The 22,008-nt window shown below is 50.9% G+C and overlaps 1 protein-coding gene across 5 annotated transcripts in view; it reads right to left on the bottom strand.

Moving 5' to 3' along the window:
* Positions 1-5,292: 5,292 nt before the first annotated feature.
* ATP6V0A1 (ATPase H+ transporting V0 subunit a1) overlaps positions 5,293-22,008 on the bottom strand; it is a 56,327-nt gene continuing 39,611 nt past the window's right edge. For all 5 annotated transcript variants that reach the window (XM_063112503.1, XM_063112502.1, XM_063112501.1 and 2 more), the window contains 4 exons: positions 19,158-19,265; positions 13,333-13,450; positions 12,856-13,027; positions 5,293-6,835 (listed from right to left, as the gene is read on the bottom strand). In XM_063112503.1, the coding sequence (XP_062968573.1) occupies positions 6,742-6,835; positions 12,856-13,027; positions 13,333-13,450; positions 19,158-19,265 (492 nt within the window). In that variant the 3' untranslated portion in view covers positions 5,293-6,741. The remainder of the gene's footprint in view (positions 6,836-12,855; positions 13,028-13,332; positions 13,451-19,157; positions 19,266-22,008) is intronic.

Here is a 22,008-nt window from a genome sequence, read left to right on the forward strand (position 1 = left end):
TTCTGACTGCACGCGGTCGGCGAGCGCGTGACCCCCGCAACATCAAACGTCCTGGGCCGGATGGGACCCGCTGTCCTTCGCAAAGCGCCTTCACGTGCAACGCGCTGTCACATGCAAATCACTTCCCTTCCACCCATCCAACCATCCAATAAATATTTACTTGGAGTTTGTTTTGTACCAGGTACCGCCATGGCCGCTGCGCTACTGGGGGAGACTTACAAACCAGATACTCATAAAAAGATGGACATAGTGGTTGTGATGCTGCGAAGTGCAAAGGCTTCCAAAAGGAAGTGACATTTAATCTGAAACTCCAGGATCAACAACAGCAGTTGGCTAGGAGAAGAGAAGGGATGAGCCTTCCAGGCAGAGGAGATGCATATATGAAGTCTTGCCTCCCTCCTCCTCCGTCCCCACTCCCCCAAGGTACAGAGTTTGGCAGATTTGAGGAACTAAAAGGTCAGGAGGTTGGACGGATGGGAGCGTGAGCGGAGGCTGACTGTGGAGCAGGGCCTGGTGGGCATGTTAAGGTTTCTCCCTCTGACCCTCAGAGGGCAGCAGCCGCAGAACAGCAGTTTTCATTTTTCGGATTGGAAAATTGAGGGCCAGAGAGAGGTGACTTGAGCAACATCCATAACCGGTAGGAAAGCAGCTCTGGGACTAGAACCCAGAACGCTTAACTCCCAGAGCAGGGTTCTTGCCACTATTGCCCAAGTAATGCAATTTCTCAGGCTGCCTCTCTGGGCAGGGAGGGGCTGAGTGCGGCTGTGTGGGGGCAGGGAGTGGTGGGCTCTTTAGGAAGACTGGTCTTTCTAAAAGGATCTTGAGTCCTTTTGGAGGCAGGTGTGCATTTTTCCAGATTGCCAGGTCTGAGCGAAGGAGTTTAGGGACAGGGAAGGGGTCGGAAGGGGGTTGCCTAGTCTGAATAATCCAGGCCTTGGACTTAAAGAGAATGTGGGAGGTTGCTGAGCTTGCGCACTCCTCTGCCCCCTGCCCCAGCTGCAGACATGAGCTGCAATGTCCTCACCCTTGTTCCCTGCTCAGCAAGCAGCCTGTGCAGGAGGTGTGGCCCTTGCTTCCACTCTCTTCCCAGTGTCAGAAGGTTCTCAGCCTTTCCCAGGGAACAAACAGCTCCAAGCCTGGCCCAGAGGGATGTGCCCCGCCCCTCTGCCTCTCTCCACCCCCTGGAGTACCCCAAGTACCCCTTCCCCTGTTCCCCATCCGGACACCCGTTGACTCCAGGTGAGATTTGTTAGGCTCTCCCCATCCAGGACTTGTCTATTTTTACCAGCATTTCTGGGTCTTAGGGAACACATGGGTCAGAGGATTGGGCTGCAGGTCCACCATCAGAGTCAGGGTGCCTCTTTGTGGGGTCTGGATTCATCCAGAGTGGTAAGGGGTTGCTGGCGGGGGCAGCAGATCGGGGACACCATCTAGGGGGGGTTGGTAACATTTCCAAAGCATGGGCCCATGGATGCCAGGGCAGGAGCTTCACCAATTAACTTCCTGCACATCACAATGTCTCTTTTCTCATCCTCCCCACTTGGCTGGGAAATCTTCAAGGTCAGTAGGGGGCTGGTTGAATAAATTAACATACACCTATAGGATGAAACATCAAGCATTTGACAAAAAAATAATAAGGAAGATGTATGTGTTGGTGCTGATTTGGAATGCTCTGCAAACTATTAAAAAAAAAAAAAAAAAGTCAAACCAGTGAGTATAGTCCACTATCATTTGTGTGATTTAAGAAAAAAAAAGGCTTGGTAAACAGTGGTTGCCCAGGTGAGGTACTGGAAAACTGGGAGTGGGAGGAAGACTTATAATAGAGCCTCGTACTGTTTGATCCTTTCACAATGTGACACTACTTTTCTTTCTTTTCTTTTTTTTAAAAAATGACCAGTAAGGGAATCTTAGCCTGTGACCTTGGTGTTGTCAGCACCATGCTCTCCCAAGTGAGCTGTGGGCTGGCCCCCAACACATTACTTTTCAATTAATGTGTGTGAACCAAGTTGGCTGGGCTTTCTGCTTATTCTCCACCTCATCTCGTCTTTTGCTCCTGGCCAGCCTACCCTCTGCCCATGCACCCCAGAATCCCCTGGGGATTGCTTTTCCCTCTCTGCCCTGCCAGTCCCATTGCCTATCACAAGCCCACCTCGGATCCTACCACACCTTGCCTGAGGAGGAACGAGTCCTTCCCTCTCTGGCCATCAGGAAGCAGACCACACCTAGGACATGCCCTGGGTGAGCTGGGGAGCTGAGGAGGCAGGTGGGTCACTCCTTGATCTGAAGGGTCAAGGCTGCCAGCAGGCTTTGAGCTCCAAAGCCCCTTCTTCCAAGGGCTCCTTGGGCAGAAATAAGTATAGTCCCACCCAGTGAAGATGGTGATGGAATTGTTCCCTGTCATCCCCAAGCTGAGCAGGCCCAAGGTCACCCTCTCCCACACTGGTTCTAAGGACCTCAAGATGAAGGGCATCCCTGGACAAGAGCACAGCTCACTGGGGAGATGTCTGGGGTCCAGAGATGCCACAAGAGGATCGGGGTAAAGGGCATGTTCCTTAAAAACAGAAGCAATGAGGGCCGGCCCGTGGCTCACTCGGGAGAGTGCGGTGCTGATAACACCAAGGCCATGGGCTCGGTCGGATCCCTATATAGCGATGGCCAGTTCGCTCACTGGCTGAGTGTGGTGCTGACAACACCAAGCCAAGGGTTAAGATCCCCTTATCGGTCATCTTAAAAAAAAAAAAAGCCTGTTCCCCACCCCTACCCTAGGGCTCTGGGACTTCCCACACACTTCACTGCTCCGTTCCCGCTCAGCCCATCTTTGGCTGGCTGGACTAGAAGCAACCCAAGGCCACTAGATTCTGAGAACTCAGCTTAGCCACGGACCCACTCACTGGTCCTGCTTCCTCCCCAGCTCCTGTCAGTCAAAGGAGGAATTTCTTCCCAAGGAAGCCCTAGGCTTCTCCCTACACCCTTTGTATTGAGATTATATAGCATAAAGTTTACCAATTTAAAGTGTACAATTCAATGGTTTTTAGTATATTCAAAGAATTATGCAACTACTACCATAGTCTAACTTTACGTTTTCATCATCCCCAAAAGAAACCCCATTCTTACCAGCAGTCTCTTCATTTTTACCTTCTCCCCCAGCCCCATCCAGAAGCCAGTCCTAGGCAACCTCCTATGTACCTTCTGCCTCGATAGATTTGCCTGTCTTGGACATTTCCCATAAACGGGATCATATAATATGCAGACTTCTATGTTTGGCTTCTTTCACTTAGAAAAAGTTTTTGAGATCTATTCGTGTTGCAGCACCCATCAAGACTTCATTCCTGGGCCGGCCCATGGCTGACTTGGGAGAGCGTGGTGCTGACAACACCAAGTCAAGGGTTAAGATCCCCTTCCCCAAAAAACAACAAAAAAAGGCTTCATTCCTTTTTGCTACAGAACATCCATTGTACGGATATACCACCTTTTATTTGTCCATTCATCAGCTGGTGGACATTTGGGCTGTTCATTTTGGGGCTATATGAATAACGCCGCTGTGAACATTTGCTTGTGTACACGGTTCTGCGTGCACGTTCTCATTTTTCTTGGGGAGATACCTGGACGTGGAGTTACTGGGTCTTATGTTAATTTTATGTTTAACATTCTGAGGAACTGCCAGACTGCTTTCCAAAAAGCTGCACCGTTTTATATTCCCACCAGCAGTGAATGGGGCTTCCAGTGTCTCCTCATCAACACTTGTAATTGTCTTTTTCATTTTTACTTATTTGTAATTTTTTTGGCAGCTGGCCAGTCCGGGGAATTGAACTCTTGACCTTGGTGTATAACACCGTATCATAGGCCTTTTTAGAGGGTGTGATGTGGTACATGATGTGCATTTCCACGACGAGTAATGATGTTGAGCATCTTTTCATGGGTTCATTGGCCATTCACATTGTTTATCTGGAGAAATGCCTATACAAAGCCTTTGCCCATTTTTAAAATTGAGTTTTCTTTTTTACTGAGTTGTAAGAGTTATTTATATATTCTAAATATAAGTCCCTTATCAGATATGTGATTTATAAATATTTTCTCCTAGGTGAGGGTTGTCTTTTCAGTTTCTTGATTCTGATGTTTGAAGCACAAAAGTTTTTAATTTTGCTGAAGTCCAACTTATCTATATTTTTTATCTTCTATCATTTCTGTCATATCTGAAAATCATTGCCTAACTCAAGGTCACGAAGATGTACTCCTGTGATTCCCCCTAAGAGTTTTACAGTTTTTGCTCTTACATTTAGGTCTATGATCCACTTTGAGTTAATTTTTGTACATGGTGTGGGGTGGCCTTCATATTTGCAAAGGATTATATGGACGCCCAGTTGTACCAGCACCATTTGTTGAAAAGATGGTTCTTTCCTCATTGAATTATCTTGACCCGTTTGTCAAAAATCAATTGGCCATAAATGTTAGGATTTATTCCTGGACTCTCAATTCTATTCCACTGATTCTAAATATCTATCTTATTAGACCTCCCTTTCTGAGTCAATAACAGAGCAGAGGCTAAAAGAGCTCACTGAGCAGGATTTCCACTCCAGACCTCTTATCTGAGCAGCCAGGTGGGGTGGAGCATCTCAGGGCCTTCTTCAGGGGCAGGTGCTGAGGAGAGAGGGTTTTAGGCTGGGGTGGAATAAGGATCATCAAAGGAACAGGGTGTTCCCACCCCTCCTCACCTCTCCTGCAGCAGCAGTTGTCAGCCCCTGCCCTGGAGGCCCCTGCAGGCACTGAGGAAGAGTGTGTGCCTTACAGGGCAGTGAGGAGGGGAGAGGGCGCCCTCCCACCCGCCCAGCCCGCCTCCCTGGGTGCCCGTGGCCTGCTGACCTCAGCACCTCCCATTCTCCAGCTGCCCTGAAGAACTTACACCAAGGCCAAAGGCATCAGGGCTCAAAGAGCCAGGCCCTGAGTCCTGGAGAGCACACTTGGGCCGATGCCCAGCCCCCTTCCCCAGGCTATCTGAATGTGCAGGGAGGGAAGGAGAGGTGAACACGGCCCCAGTCCCCTCCCCGCCACGGACAGCGTCTACAAAGCTGCCTCGGCTCAAGGGAGCGGGAAGGCGCCTGGGAGACTCGAGATAAGGTAAGAATTTCACAAACTAACTGCCTGGCCAAGGCCACTGCAGCTACGGCCTTTGATCAGAAAGAAAAGCAGAAATGCTGAAGGAGAGAGGTGGAGGGTGTGGGGTACCAGATGGGGTCCAGAGGACCAAGCCCAGGGCAACATAGGGCTGTGGGCAGAGACAGGCAGCCTCCCTGGTAGAGTCAAACACACTTTATTCAGTACAGGAATGTCTGAACAGAAGGGCTTTGGGCAGGGTTCCCTGACAGAGAACTCTGCAACTAACCCCACTGTACACAGAGCAAAGATCATCATGTAAACCAGGGGACAAGAGAGGAGGGGGTCTACACAAGGTCTGGGCCAGGTCACAGAGGGCTAGCACACAGTGAAGCTGGGGCAGGGTGGCCCACGCCCAGGGCTGGCCCAGCTGCTCACTCCCCCCCGGCAATTCAGGAGCTTATCTCTACTCTACGGTGGCGGGGAAGAACTTAGCTACAGCATCCAGGGCTGCTGCGCCAACACATGATTAGAAGGCCCTAAGATCCACAACACAGTCAAGGGTGACAGGGAGGGGTCTCTGGGCACGGCAAACCCTACATGACGCTGACCCTCCATGCCCAGGATACCACTCCCGAGACTTGGGGTCAGTCTGCAAGTGGGGAGAGGGTACTGGTGGGTAGAGTGAGGCAGGTCTGCAGGCAGAACCAGCCTTGATGACAACAGCCTGCACTCAAGACGACATGATTGCAGTGGGGAAGGGCTCAGGGTCTCCATCAGGAAAGACAATCAGTCTGAAGCCTCCACTGGACAGCATGTTTGTGGGCAGGGCCCTGCGGCCTGGGAAGTAGCCAGCCAAGGGAGGGAAGCCCAGCGTGCTGCCAGCCAGCCAAGACCTCTGTCCCAGGGCATGCACCATGTTGTGCTGGTGCAGACAGGGAGGGAGGAAGAGGGGGTGGGAGAGTAGGGTGGGGGGTAGAAGGGTGGTGTTTGGTATCCTGGGACCCTTGGGGGCAACAGCGAGAAGCCACTTATGATGGCCCAAATGGGTCTAGCTGAATTCCTGATTCACAAACACTGGAGGGGGGTGAGCAAAGGACAAAAGTACCATCTTCCTGGGCTTGCCCCTGCTAGCCCAAGAGTGGGCATGTTGAAGAGCATCCCTTTCTGGGACAGAACCTGTAGGCTCCTTTCCAGCCCTCCCCCCAGTCAGTAACTCCAGTGGCAGGAGCGGGGGCTCAAAAGCTAGGTGTGGATAGCACAGGTGCCACTCCCACCCACCCTGAGCTTGGAAGCCCAAAGGCCCCCCGGCTCCCTTGTGGATGCACAGACTGCTTCACCAGCAGGGGACAGAGAAGGGCTATCTGGCTGGATGGAGGTCAGGAGGGAAGGCTGGTGCCCAGAGGTGTAAGTAACAGCCAGAGCCCAGCTTCTGTCTAGAAAATCACCACACTACACACAAAGCTGGGGGTGCCGGGAGACCCACAGAGGCTGGTTCTATCTAGATACTCACAGACAGCTAGGGGAGGGTGGCAGGGTGACACAAATGCCCTGGTGCCCGGGGTGCACAACCAACAGGCAAAAGGAGCACAGCCGATCACTGTGGAGAGCAGCAGGGAGGGTGGCCTGGGGCACGCAGCCCAGCAGGGCTCACTCCTCAAACTTCCCTTCCCGAATGTGCTCGAAGGAGAAGGGTAGGAACTTGAAACCGGTCCCGCTGTAGAATTTATTCTGGAACTCGACCCTGGAGAAAGAGAAGAGGAAAGTCATCATTCCATTGAATCCTTTGGAAGCTTTTTGAGACTTCACAGTTGGGCCAGAAGATGCCCCGTGCCCACCTTCCCTCAAGCGTCAGTTTCCTGGGTGAGCCTGAGAAAGCCAGTTCTCGGCCTGCTTCCCACAGCATGCAAGCTCCCGCTTCTGAAGCCCGGGACGGCCCTCCGCACCAGCTCTGTATACGGAGGGTCGGTTTGCCCTCAGTCCCTGCTCTTGCTTTGCCCTGTTGGGCAGAGTGTGTGTTCCCACAAAACTCTTTGTAGAAAGCCATGTGCAAAAAAAGTTAAGTTAGCGCGAGTCTCTAATGACAATGAAGGTAGGAAGAATAGTCCCTCAGTCGCCACCTCCTGACGGGCTCACAAAGCCCAGCTCTAGAGGAAGCCTCCTTGAGGGACCCTGGGCCAACACCACTGTTACCTGGTTTGTTTCTTTTCCTGGGGGGAGGGAGCAGCAGGGAGGCTGGGGAATGAATGTTGGAGGCTTTCAGTTTACAGGAGGAAATTCCCAGGAAAGGGGGGAAGTTAAGAAGAGAAATCTTCTCAAATCAATGGCAAAAATATTCTCCAATCACAAAAGCATCTGAGAAAGAATTCTTCTCTTGGGGAGTAAAAGGAAAAACAAACCCCTCCCAGGCAATTAAGCCGCTAACGTGATGGTCTCCTTGCGGCCCATTTGCACTCAGAGGGGGCAGGAAGGCTTTGCTCTCGTAAGCAGAGCGAGGCTGCTTGGCTGGGCTTCCTCCTGCAAACTCCCTGGATGACTGCCCAGCAACCAAACCACCACCAAACATGGGCAGAAAAATGCATGATTCAGAGGATAAAAAAGCCAAGGAGAGCTGTCCTGAGGAATAGTTTCCATGCAGTGCTGTGTGACCCTCAGGACGCCGCAGCCCCAGCAAGAGCAGGTGGGGTGGGGGCAGTGGCAGGCTCCAGGTGACTGGGCGAAGGCTCCAAGGACCCTCTGGCTCCCTGGCCCAGGCTTCAGCTTCAGCCAGGGCTTCTACCCTCCAAGCCAACAGGCAGGAGGAGTCAGACAATGCGGATGGGAGGTGGGCGGGCTGCTGCTGGGAAGACTGTCTGCCAGTGGCAAAGGGAGGTCCTCAGACAACCCTGCAGCCCTGGCTTTCTGGCCGAGGACACTGAGTGGCACGCCGCCAGCTCCACCCTTGGGAGAAGAGTGAAGCAGGATTTTCTGTGTGGGAGCAAGAGCAGACTACTTTCTCTGCCGTCTTCCCCACATTCTGCAGGGGCTGGGCCAAGGTCCCAAAGCCTCCCAGGCCCTGGAAGCTTCCCACTAGTGCCTGGGCCAAGCTCCCCAGGGAAAAGTGGGTCCAGGAGGGGGAGCATGATGGAAATTCAAACAGAAGTTAGTCACAGGGGTTCTGTAAGAGCAATTCCAGAAAAGGACCTGGGTTCACCCACATCCCAACACTCCCAAAAATTCCTTCTATGAGTTCTGGCCATCGAGGCTGCCTCTGGGGGAATGTGGTACTAACTGGGGTAGGTTCCTGCTTCTCGCCACTTCTGTTAGGTCAGAATTTTTCATGTTGGGCAGGCTGTATTCACATATGGCAGGTGTATTTCTGACCAACTGAAAATAGATTTATATGTCCCCTTTTCTTTCAACAATATATAGCCAGATAGTGGACAAGTCACCTTGGGTCCCAGCCTGTGGCTTAGGGGAGAATGTCAGCCCTGGTGACGTGTGCTACCCCCCAATCCCAGTGAGGCATCCAGAACTCTGACCCCGGCTGGCTCATCACACAGGCTAATTCCTAAACTGGATGAATGGAGAAGTTTGGTTTCTGGATGCCCATGGGCATCCCTCTGCTTGCCTCATCTGCCCACGGTGCCCAGTGGGAAGGAAGAGGGACACATGCCTGGGAGGGGGCACATAAATTCTGCTGTGTGAGCAGACCCCTCTGACACAGCAGCCAATACCACTCCTCCCACCAGCTGTTGCTCGAGTTTAGAGACTTAATTAAGGTGGTCACAACCAGGGACATCTTGGGTCTATCCCAGAGTCAGCCTGATGTCCCCAGCTTCCCTCACTCCTACCTCCCAGCACAGAGCCGGAAAGCAATTACCCTGTCAGCCTCCGCCTCTCTACCCGCCAGCCAGGGGAACGTGTGCTTCCTGAGAAAGTGCGAGTGCGAAGTTCTCTGCTGGGTGAGGAGGGGCCGCTGGCCGCCCTGCAAGTTCTTCCTTCTCTACGCTGCTCCACTGCTCTGCTCTGGGAGCGCCCAGGGCCTAGCCATGCCCTAAGCCACCAAAATGCACCTCTGGAATTCAACAGTTGTGAGGAGAGCCGTAGGAAGTCAGATGAGTTTCTCTGTCACCCCCGTCCAGCTCTGACACTTGGGAAAGGCCACCTGGTGACCCAAAAGGATTAACTATGAGACCAAAGGAGATCACTCCTGCCATGCAACGGGAAACCTTGTTTCCTTGGGTGGGTGAAGAGGGAAGGAGTTCTGGGGCCTCTTCCCCTCCCTGGTGGGGGTGTAGACAGAGGGAAGGCTGTTCTGGAAGGAAGATTCTGGACTGAGCTGCTTCTCTGGCCCTGCCAGTCTCTGAGCACTTCAAGGCGTGGAACACACATCTGTTTGATGGCCCACATGTCAGACAATGATGTCAGCCTGGAACTATACTTCAGGGGTTCTTACTTCTCCTGGGGAGCCATTCACTAACTACTCCCTGTTGTCATGCTGTGGCAACACTGCATTCCTCACAATAAATTGGTCCCCAATTCTTACCCTTTAACCATCAACCAACCTGTGAGTGTACAAGTGTGCACATCTATGCATACATGAAATCTGCTAGATAAGAAGAGATCAGGTTCCTTCCGAGGCAGGCTATGGGGCAACAGCCTTTCTGTATAAATGTAATGTCCACAGTTACAGCTACAATCATGTCCCTGCCTTATGCCTTAGCTGTGAGAAAGAAAAGATGTCTAATTATGGTAGGCAAGAAAGGCAAGTGCACTTCACGGTAAGTGGGAAGAAAAGAGAGGGAGAGAACTCAGAAGGAGACAGAATTAGATTAGTACATTAACCTGCTCACTATGTTTTCAAATATGCCACCCACCTTCCTATGACCCTACATGAATCTCAGATTAGTAGTTTATATGCTAGCCAATCAAATGTTTTTCTTCTCATCCCCACTGAAGAGACCCGGAACTTGTATAAGGGGGCAGCCCTGCAATCAGGAAACACCAGGGATCAAGTGAGAGGAATGAAGATGCCCAGGTCAGATACCAGGAAAAATAGCAGCAATATCCCCCTGGCCATTTTCAGCAGGACCAGCTGTTCCCACCCCTGTAGGATGACCACAACTCAGAACTCCTCCTGTAGTCCTGGACAGCTGGGAAGACCCAAGAATTATTGACACACACCCACATTCGACCAGGAGGGGGCGCCCAAGCACCAATTTCATTTACTCCTTTTCTAGCGTTGGGGAGATGCCCCGAACACGCTGCAGCTGACCATCCCTTCAAGGACTGGATACTGGAAGTTGCACAATGGAAGATTTGCACCGTTTCTGCTCTTCTACCCAACACTTCTATGCCAAAATAAAGAACAACATGTATGGCGAACCTGTTCCTTGCAAACTACACCTGAGGGGCATTCAGATGGTATCATGTGCCTCCTTTTGGGGTCTCCCCCTTTCTAAGCAGGATAAAAGAAGTTTCTTTATGGGGGACCCCAACCAGACGCCTTCTCTATGGGGCATCCACTTTAGGCAGAGCAGCTACGATCTGTACTTGCACATCTATATGTGCCCGAGTGCCATGACAAACACCCAGTGTGTGCATTGTTTCCTATTTACTCAAGTCACCTTGTCACATGGATATTGTCCTCTCTTTCCACATGAAAGAAAGGGAGGTTCACAGAGGTGAGCGCTCTGCTCGGGGCCACCTGCCCGGCATGGCAGAGCTGGATTCCAAGCCTGTCCTCCTGTCACTCGTCACTTCCTCAGGCCCACTCGGGAGGACGTGGCGAGACCCCTCACTTGAAGGCCACAGGTTAGCCTGAGGAAGAAGTAATCCTCTGGCAACAAAACGTGACATCCCAAACTGCCTCTGCTCACTCTGGAGATGAGACCCGAGCCCAGACGACCTTCTAGGTGTAGCGGTGTGCCCGCCTCCCTGATCTGACAGTTCTGCTACAGCCTTTTTTTTCTTTTTTTTAAAAGATGACCGATAAGGGGATCTCAACCCTTGGCTTGGTGTTGTCAGCACCACGCTCAGCCAGTGAGCTAGCCAGCCATCCCTATATAGGATCCGAACCCGTGGCCTTGGTGTTATCAGCACCACACTCTCCTGAGTGAGCCACAGGCCGGCCTTTCTGCTACAGCCTTGATCGCTCCCCACCCTGCCCAGGGAGGAGGCAACTGGCCACCATGTTGGCTGGAGTCAAAGTGGGGTGGTCACTGTTCCCTCAAGCCCGGGGCCCAGGAGACAGAGAAGCAAATAGGAAAGGAAAGAGGCTAAGAGGGCAAGAAAAAGTGAGTCATCAGAGGCTGGTTACTCAGACGTTCCTTCGCTGAGTGGCCGAGGAAGTGTGCTGGGGAGAGAGGTGCTGATAAGCTGAGAACAGGGTTCCATGCCAGCAGGCTACAACACGCAGCACTCCCATCCTCCCAGGCTCTCTGGTAAACAAAGAGCTGGGTGGGGAGTGGGGTGGCGAGGAGGGACAAAGCCAGGCCAGAGACATTGGGCACGATTCTTCTAAAGAAGCTCTAGAGGGCGGAGTAAGCACCAGCCACGCTCACCCTTACAGACCTCGCTTCTCCCCCATAGTTGAGAAAAACTGCCAGCAGGATCTTCCAGGAGGTGTAGCTGTAACCCAGCCAGGAGAAAAAGCAAAGATAAAGGGGAGTGGAGCAGAGGTTTCTCACGTTCAGATGTTGGGTTTTCTTCAGGTTCGGAGAAATAAGAGACATTCAAAGGCCTCTTCTGGCCTTGAAGTCATTAACACCACACGTCATCTCATCTAGGGGCTCCTAAGGTAGGGTCAGGGAGCTTATGACCCTACACTTGTAAAACAGTGGGGGGAGGGGGGAGTGTTTCTCTGGGTTTAGGACCCAAAAAGAGGAAGAATCACAACACAAAAGAGGAAATAGAAACCCAAAGAGGTAGACTTTGAGGCAGGGTAGCCAGATAAAATACAGGCTGCCCAACGTTTGGTATAAGTATGTCCCATGCACATTTGGGAAACACTCATACTAAAAAATTACGTTTATCTGAAATTCAAACTCAACTGAATGTCCTGTATTTTTATTTGCTAAATCTGGCAACCCTAGTTTGAGGTCACAGTCACCGCTCAGACCAGACCTCAGCTCTCCCACTCCCTGAGACTGAGCTATTTCTCTTTGTGCAGAACCATTAAGAGTCACACGCTACATTAATCAAATGAAAAAAATCCCAAAGCTGCCCCTCTGAAGAAGCTGCTATGAGTGCAGTGAGCTACACGCTATGGAAGCAGGAATCCCCCCATCCCACAATGGCGCTGCCAGGGGCCCTCTCCAAAGCCCACTGGTAGCATGACAGGATGGAGGTGACAAAGCTGGAGTGCAGCGTGGTGGAGTTCTTTCCTGGATGTAAGAGTCTATCCCAGAGCTGCTTCCATTGCTCTGAAGACAGGACAGTCACATGCCAGAGCAAAGAAAAAAAAAGAAAAGAAACAACAGGAAGCTTCAGCTGCTCTTCTCAGCCTCACCAAGAGCATGAAGAATGCTAAAGGCAGGGAGCAGGAACTCATGACGCCAGGACTCTTCCTGGAACCTATGAAGCAGGGAGCGGTGCTGTTCTGTGGCTGTTTCCCGATGCTCACGACTAAGGCCCGTGCTTGGTGCCCTGACGTGAAGGCTTGTGAAGTGCCAGCTCACAATTCCTAGTGCAGGGACTCGCCTCCATGCAGGAGGAAAGCTGCCCTCTCACTGCAGCTAAGGACACCTCCTGACCCCCACCCCACCCCCAACTGCCCCTCACCAGTGTAGCCGCAGGGCATGGAGGAACGCCGAGAGGCCCTCCATGATCAGGAGGATGGCCACGGTCAGGGTGGCAAAGGCAGCAAAGATGAAGAACAGCGCCAGCCCTCCTGCCAAGCTCTTCACGCTCAGGCCGATGTGGATCACCATGGTCCAAAGCACCTCCGAGAGCTCTGGGGAACGAGAGACACAACATCTGATTCAGTGTTGCAAGTGGGGGCTGTGGGCCTTGGACTCTGCTCTGCCATCCCTCACCGGGAGGGGTCCCTGCACCCTGGCTTCCCACAGCCTCGGTGGGACCACCATGCATAGCTAACCTGGCAAATGTGCTGATCCTCCTATCTGTACTCATTCTTCCTAGATTCAGGAGCCTGAATAATTCCAGAACCTTTATGTGATTTCCACTCTATTTAGGCCTCTCACCGAGTGCTCAGAGAAGGGGAAACCACAGTTCTGGATCAGAGAGAAACAGACTCACGTGCATGAGCGAGGCTAAGGGCCCAGAGCCGCAGGTAGGAGGCTGTGTTGGAGATGCAGCCCAGGCAGTACTCGATGGTGTGGATGGCCTGGTGGACCATGGTGTCCCCAAAGTCAAACTGTTGCAGGAGGAAATCAGAGAGACGGTATAAGGCTCAGAGCGGAATGTGCAGGAGCTTTGAGTTGTGGCCACTTGGCACGGAGCCTGGGCAGGGGACTGCACTTCTTGTGGCTGTCACTCACCTTTGGAGGGCCAGGAGCACCCCGTGTTGAGCTCAGGTGAAGATTTCAGTGATGCCTTCCCCACAGATCCTGCCTGGCTTAGTCCTCAGCTGGGTACCCCCGTTCCCTTCAATACACTACATTTTAATGAACTCCACCTTCACGACATTCTTCTCCCTGCTCGGCTCTCAGCTCAAGAGTGGGACGTGTGCTGAGTGAGCAGCGCTCAGTAGCGAGCATGACTGTAACCATACACAACGGGACCGCCCAGTCCTGCACCTGCCGGTGGACCCGGCTGAGCTGATCCCCACCTTGCACTGTGGGTGCTGGGGAGGAAAGTGTCCCCGCTCAGAATAAGCCATCGAGAGCGGGCAGGGATTCTCCCCAGGCTGCATCCTGCTCTCAGGCCAGAAACTGCCCAAAGAAGATTAAATCTCCAGAGTCACTTCACTTATTTCTTTTACAGCCTTTTGGGAGCAAGATAACCCTTTTCTGTTGAGACTTCTGAAAAGATTACACAGGGAAGTTTTGACAAAAGTTCTACCAATTCCCACATGGTCCACTGATTGAGACCAAATGGCACATCTCCTGTTTGCTTTCGTTCTCCTCACGCTCCCTTTCTCCCGGTTTTCCTTTCAACACCAAGAATTCTTTTCAGAATCAAGGGTCAGCTGGAACAAGCTCTCGGGAGTCCACGCTTAGAACTGCTGCAAGCATGGTCGGGTGTGAGTGCGGGCTTCCGAATTCATGATGTTCTAGAATCCCCAGGTGCTTTTCCCATCCTCTCACTCTTCTATGTGGAGCCCAAAGACCCAGAGGCAGTTCCCTTCCCGGTGCTCCTCCCCAGAGCCCAGACAGACTCTCCGGGGGCCTCCAGACACTCCTGAGGGCTCAGATGCCCCCCATCCAACAGGTCCTCGGGTCAGGGTCTATTTTTCCCCTGCCGTTCCTTTCAAGACTCACATGACTCCACTCCCAAAGGGTGCGAGAAATGCCTTGGGAAATCGCATGAGGGCGGGACTAGAGAAAGGGCCCAGGCCAGAGGGGTGCATGTTGGAGCCGGCCAGTGGGGAAGAGCAGCCAGCTCTGCCACGCCATTCCTGGGCAAATGCCTCCTTTCCCCCTCCTCAGACTATGTGCGCCAGCTATTTCTGGGCTCTTCTGGAACAGTATCTTCATGCCTCTTACTCACCCTGAAAACTAGGGTAACCTAGTTACCCTGCGCTACACCTCAGTCCAGTCCCAACAGTGCTGTTAGGAGCGCTTTGCTGTCACTGCTGGCTGTCACCCCAAAGCCTGTATTGAGAAGAAGGAAAAGTCTGCAGCTCCAAGGAGTGCAGGCCTTTGCTCTTAAGAGCTCTGTGAAAGCACAGACTGCTGGGATCCCTTAGAAGCAGCCCCTCTGCATTTTTATTCCACTTAGTTTCTCTCATTAAAAAAAAGGAAAGGAGAGGAGGGGGACGCTTCCTGCCCAGGTATTACCTTTGCTTTCTCCTCCCCTTCATTCCCGACTTCCCACTTCATAACCCTGGGCAAGTGGTCTCAGGTGAGGTGAGAATGGAGTGAGAAATCAGCTCCGCACTTAGGAGGAGTCTATCACTCAGTGCATGCCCAGTGCAAGTCACCTATGACTTGTCGCTCGCTGCAGACTCCTGTCGATATTCTCAACCTCAGTTTCCTCTGTGACCCACCGTTCCTCACCCTATAGCACCCTGGCTTCTCCCCTCTCAGCTCTACACAATGGGTCCTCTGAGCAAGGTCATCCTCCCCTCCCAGTGGTTAAATCTCACGACGTTCTGTGTCCCTGACTGTGCCTTGGCAGTGCTGTCGCCACTCCTCTTCCTCCTCCTGGAGACTCTTGCCTCTCCTCGGTTTTCCTCCTACCTCTCTGGACATTCCTTCTTAGTCATCATCACGGTTTTTCCTTAAATGATGATGTGTCCCGGAGTTCCAGCCTCAGCCTTTCTGTCTGTCCTGTGGGATTGCCACTCAGGGCTTTCCTGGTCACTCCTATGAGTGACTCCCAAATAGACGTCTCCATCTCCACATTGCCTGTTTCCAACTAGCGGTGCCGCATCTCACGGTGTGGCCCAGTGCTCCAAACCCAAGGCCAACCACTAACCGCTCTCCTCTGGCCCCACTAAGACCTACTTCACCTCCATGTCCCGTGTCCAACAGAGTGCCCAGGCACCTGAGCCTGGGAGTCAGTCTCAAATCTTCACTCACTCTCACCCCCCACATTCATTAAGGCACTGGGATCTGTAGCTTTTACTCCCTTTATATCTCATATTGGTCCCTGCCTCTCCTCCTGCAAATGCCTTACCTCACTTCAGGACCCCCAGTTCTTTCCAGCATCACATCAGACTAGGTGGTGTCCCTGCCTCCAGGCTGTGCCCCTCCCCAATCCAATATACATACAACACCGCCACTACCCAGCAATGCACACGTGGCTGTGTCACCTCCAGCTGCATCACCCTCTAATGGCTCCTTGATGCCCAAATGAGGCAACAACTACTATGGCTGGTCTCTGCCAACCTCTAGTCTCACCTTACCAGTCCCCCCCGCAACTCCTGCCTCTGTGCTCCAGCTGAGCTGAATACTTGCTTATCCCTAACACATAACGGGCCCGCAGGCCTTTCCCTTTTATAAAGCTACATATGCTGGCAGGTCTGCAGCTTAGGAATAACTTCCTCAGGGACTCCTTTCCTGGTCTGCTCTGCCCCTCTTCCACCGCAGTGTTTGTCAGGTGCCCTTTTCTGTGGTCCCACAGCATCCTGGGCACACTTCTATCACAGCATCTGTCACCCAGACTGTCTCACCACTGGCCTGGGAGATTCTTAAAGGCAAGAACTATGTCTTTCTTCTCTCAGTTTCTGCAGCACTCAACATAGTGCTTGACACATGGATGGTGAATGAACGCAGATGAATGGGTGGGCAGGTGGGTGGACACAGATGGATGGGCAGGCAGATAGATGCATGGATGGGTGGGTGGGCGGGTGAACGCATGGATGGGTGGGATGAATACACCTGGTGAGAAGACAGTGGGGAGAGGTGTCACTGACCCTCATTGAGTGGTTCCAGACTTTGACGACTTCGCAGGCAACTAACTAGCCTGGTGCTGGTTTGCAACTGGACTGAGTACCCTGCAGGAGAAAGACTAATGCTTCCACCAGGCTGGAGCAATGGCTTGCATGGGACAAATAAGTTTTCATAGCCAGCAAAAACGGGGACAGTCTAGAAGTAGGCTGGACATTTTTTTAAAGAAACTGTTTGTTTGAAATCATTAGATAGCTGTCATAGTTACCTAAATTTGGCTGTAGAGAACCAGAGTAGGTATGTGCCTGGTAAAGATAATGTTATGACTACTTAGGAAGCCAGGGGAAGCTGAATCCTGAGCGAATTGGGTGGCCAGAGACTGGGAAGACTGAATCAGAGTCCGCCGTGTTTGGATGTCCAATGCCCCAAGACGTGACCACACTAGTACACAATAGTTGGTTGGACCATTCTGACAATGACCATGGCATTGGGTGCTTGACTAGGGAGACATTTAGAAAGCAGTATTGTTGGAAGTGATGATACTGGGACAGGGCTGGGCTCTGTACCAACATGGAACACCCCCCCCCACAGCCCTACCAAGCAACTCAGCCAGCGGCTGTGCACAGATGAGCAGTCCAGGAACACAGAAACTCCTTTAGGCCAGTAAAGGACCCCTCCAGACCTCAGGAAAACCAAGCACTTCCTGTTTCTACACAGAACAGCAAAGGCTTCCCCATTCACATCCCACTACCCCCCATAGAGAGGACCAGGAGAACCAGGAAAGGGAAGATATGGTTTACAGGCCTGGGGACTTTTGGGAGAAGTTCTGGGGGAAGATGCAAACAGTGCAGCAAGGCCTTTTAATAACCCACCTCAGAACACATCTGTGTATAAATGAATCACTGCTGAGCTAGAATACCTTCTACTCTAGACGTGGCTTGAATATTTGGTCAACTTTCTCTGTTATGCTGTATGTGTGGCTGATATAATACAAACTCCTTTCACTCAGATGGATTATTTTTCCTGTGACACATCTGAGAGGCAAAGCCTCCTTTTGAAAGCTGTCTATCTCTTGCCTGGGTCACATGAAAGCAGAGCTGACCCCAAGCAAGGGCCCAGCGATTCTACCCTGAAGCATCACCAAGCTGACAAGGCCAGCAGGAAGAGGCTGGCTGCATCTCAGACAGGGCAAGGGGAAGCTTTGCTCACACGCACTCAGAGGAGTAGGGAGGAAACAGCCACTTGCAGTGGCAGAGCAACCACACCACCAAAGGACAGGAAGGCTGAGGCCAAGGAACTGAACCCCCAGGGGAGGTCACTTCAAGAATGCCAACACAGACATTACTTGCAGCTCCTTTCAAAGCCATTCTTGAGGTGTTAGGTCAGCAAAGTCAATGGAACACAGACAGAGGTGACCGACATGAGATGCGCTTAGTGGAGATGAGCTTCTTGAGAACACAGGTTCATGAACTGATCAGACATGGCCAGTGAGATGCAGGATGCATGGGTGGCATGTGTGTGGCCCCCAAATACAGCAAGGTCAGCAGAGTGATCACAAGGATGGGAAGAGAGAAGCCCCAATAAACATGAAGGCAAAGCCAGCTTTGGTCTTACCACTGCATCCTCGGTAGGCTTGAAAACACAAATTTACACTTAGTGGGAAGCCACACCGCACACAAGGTCACAAGTTACACTTCTTGGGGAGGACTGTTAATGTTCAATGGGGCTACTACGTTGGAGGCAGACCTCCTCAGCTCACACGCAAAGCAAAATCAGCAGGAATTTAGAGCATTAAGATACATATTATAAAAAAGCACTCCAACCCTTACAATTTCGTTTTAAACAAACATATACATAGTGGAAGTGGTCAGCCAGACTGAAAAGTCCAATCTGGGTCCTCAACTCCTATACTATTTGATTTTAAAAGTATATCATGAATAGATGAGATTCAACAGCTCAGTTCAGAGGCTTTGTGCTGTGAGAGGTCAGGCAAGGAGAGTAGATTTTTAAAAAGTGGGCTTAAAGGTACGTCTTAAGGAAAAGTCTAGTCTGGCCTGTCTATTTTTCACTCTCCCTGTAAAACACAGGCAAATAACAAAAATGGCTCAAACAAAATATCTGCAACAAGAATACATTGGTGGGATAGGACTTCAAAAGTACCCGTGATTACAGCTAGTAAATCATGTAATTGAACAGTTCTTGGAAGGACCAAGGATGAAGAAGCTACCCTAGGTGGCCTATGTTTCTGGTAATAAAGCTGGGATGCTGGGGCCTGCTGTGCCTCGGCCAAGGAGAGCAGTTAGTAATCGAGAGCTGTGTGCAGAGCACTGCAGCCAACATGGAATTCAAGAAGAACAGAGTGAAACTACTGTGGGCTCTGTGGGCAACTCTTGGGGCTTGAACAGGGACCACAGGAAAAAGCTGTGGTGCCCTAAGAGGTCCAGAAGGCAGGCTGATTAATTAGTATTTTTATCTTTTCAGGAGAAGACTCAGGTGAGGTCTCGTAGGTGCACGAGACCGGGGCGAGCTGAGGTGGGAGGGGAGCAAGCCCACGCCGCTGGATCTTACCTCTTCCGCGTCCTCTGAATGGGTGGAGAGCTGGTCATGCTGAATAATCTCAGCATCCTCCTCTGTTGGTCCGTTGCCCACCCTGATCCCACCAAAGTTGAGAGTTCCCTACACAGATGAACAGAAAGAGTAGAATTTGCCTGGGATTTAATGTAACATTCTGTGAGGCAGGGTGATGGTCAGCACATACAAACCTCAGAAAAGCATATAGTCTAACGATAGAAACAAAGCTCACTGATTGAACAGCTAAGTAAAAAACACCAAATGTCCCCACCCCCCCTCACCGCCTCCCCAGCCCAGCCCCAGCCTACACGTCCCACAGCATCCTGCTTCAGAGGACATGCATGCTTCTGCCTGCTGCATCAAGAGGCACCAGCCTCTCCTTGATCAATGCTAACGGAGACTCCTGCAGGAATGAAAAGCTAATACCAATGGACTCTCAGAACAAGCGCAGCGCTATCTGTAAAACCGACAAGGGCCTAAGTGTTTCTGGAACTAAAGATTAGATGTTCTAAGATGGAGGGGAGCCAAACAACACGGTGATTGTACCCTGGTCTGGTAAGCTTTCAACAGGAGCCCAAGAGTTCCAGCAACCTTTCCCAGAAATGTACCAGGTCTCTGTCCAGAAACAAAGGACTTTCTAGGTCAGAGAAGGTAAAAAAAGCTTAATGTACATGCACTGTGGCTAGAGAACAGAGTTTTTAAAAAAAGAGGCTCTCTTCCTTCAGTGGAAGATCTGGAGTGTTCACACAAACTCTTCCACAGGTATGTGGGCAAATGCTCACCAGGTGTTTGCTGCTTCTGACTTCACAGGTACAGTCTTCAGCAGGGTTGCCACAAGCAGAATTTTAAAGTCAACTCGATTTGATAAAACTTGAGTTTACTAGGGCAAAAGGACTATAAAAACCAGGCAGAACTGAGTTAAGTCTGACAGATACCAGTTAGTGCTAACCTGCCACAGAGTGAAAAAAAACTTAAGAAACAACCCCTACGACCGGACCGTGGCTCACTTGGGACAGTGCGGTGCTGATAACACCAAGGCCGTGGGTTCGGATCCCATACAGGGATGGCCGGTTTGCTCACTTTGGAGAGTGCGGTGCTGACAACACCAAGTCAAGGGTTAAGATCCCCTTACCAGACATCTTTAAAAAAAAAAAAAAAGAAAGAAACAACTCCTAGAACCACTTCACATGGTTTCTGTCCAGGGAGCCAAACAAGACGAGTTCAGGGACTGCACTCCTACGAAATGGCCTTCGGGGTGGCAGTACAGCAGTGCACCAGCAGGTCTGGTCAACTGCCCCGTGGTCCCCACTCTTGGCTTCACTGTTGGGGGGATTGGGGGTGTGCCTTTTCCCACAGCTTACTGACCAGCTCAGAGCTCAGTGTTGGCACACATTCTCCTTCTTCCTCTAGTACTGGTTGTCACACACAGGTCAGAGAACCAGCTGCATTAGAATCACCTTGAAAGCTGCATTCTAAATAGAGATTCTCCAATTCTACCCCCAGAAACGATCAATTTAGTAGGTTTGGGGTGGGGCCCAGGAAATCTGTATTTAAAAAATATTTCCCCAAGTATAAATTGTATAATCATTGTGAAGGGTCTACCAAAATTTAAAACACATGCACCCTCTGAGATTCAGCAATCCCACTGCTGAGACAGCAGTGCTTGCAAAACTCTATGAAGATATATGGACAAGGAGGTTCCCGAATCATTGCTTGTAACAGCAAAGAACTGGGAACAAGCAACACATCTATCAACAAGAGAGCAATTACCTAATTTTGGCACATCCAACAGAATATTCTATGGAATGCTAGGCTACCTTAAAAGAGAGTGATTATTCCCTGTGAAACAATCTCTAAGATACAGCAAAATTTTAAAAACCTAATAAATCAAGGCGCAGAAGAGTGCTACAATTTAAAACATAAATCCTAATGTGTTTCTGTCTCTCTCCACACACCACACACCCACCCCCCACCCAACACATTTGTATCAATAGATGACAGATAGATAGATGCTGGAGGAAAACCCCCCACCTGTAACAATACCCCTGAGGAGAACTGTGGTAGGCACAGGAGGTTTTCTTCTCAGTTAGTACTATATGTATTCTCTAGCCAAGTGCACCTATTGCTTTTTTTTTAATGCCAGTAGGGGATTATCTGGGCCATGGTACTATGGGTCACTTTTATTTCTTCTTCCACTTATGCGTTTTATTTTAATATCCTAAGAAATAAATTCGAAGTTTGTCAGGTGATTCAGATGTATAGTCAGATTTGGAAACCACTGATGCCTGGGCACCTCCAGGTCATGCACATACAGGCTGAGCATCCCTAATCCAAAATCCAAAATGCTCCAATGAGTATTTCCTTTGAGCATCATGTTAGCACTCAAAAAGTTTCAAATCTTGAAGCATTTCATATTTGGGATTTGGGGATTAGGGATGTATTCTGAAAATATTCCAAAATCTGAAACAATCTGAAATCCAAACCATTTCTGGTCCCCAGCATTTCAGAAAGGGATACTCAACCTGTATTACACCTGCCAACCTTCAAAAGGTGGACTGAAAGCACAAGAATGGGCACAGGAGGGGACACTGGTGTATCCTGGGCTGAGTTCTGGGGTAGAGGAAGAGGACTTCACGATTCAAGGCTCTCAAAGCAGAAGGCCATTTCCAAAGCTTTCCCCAGCCAGCAGATGAGGTGAGGGGCAGACAAGTTAAAACTCCCAGTCAGACACTAACTAGTGTCCCTTCAGAACACAGGGACTGAGTTACAGGAAGGGGGATGAGACACACACACCAGTAGAAAAAAGAAAGGAAAAATTCAACTGTGACATACCACTTACACACAACCA

The sequence above is a fragment of the Cynocephalus volans genome, chromosome 10 (assembly GCF_027409185.1).
Source record: "Cynocephalus volans isolate mCynVol1 chromosome 10, mCynVol1.pri, whole genome shotgun sequence".
Classification (NCBI taxonomy): domain Eukaryota; kingdom Metazoa; phylum Chordata; class Mammalia; order Dermoptera; family Cynocephalidae; genus Cynocephalus; species Cynocephalus volans.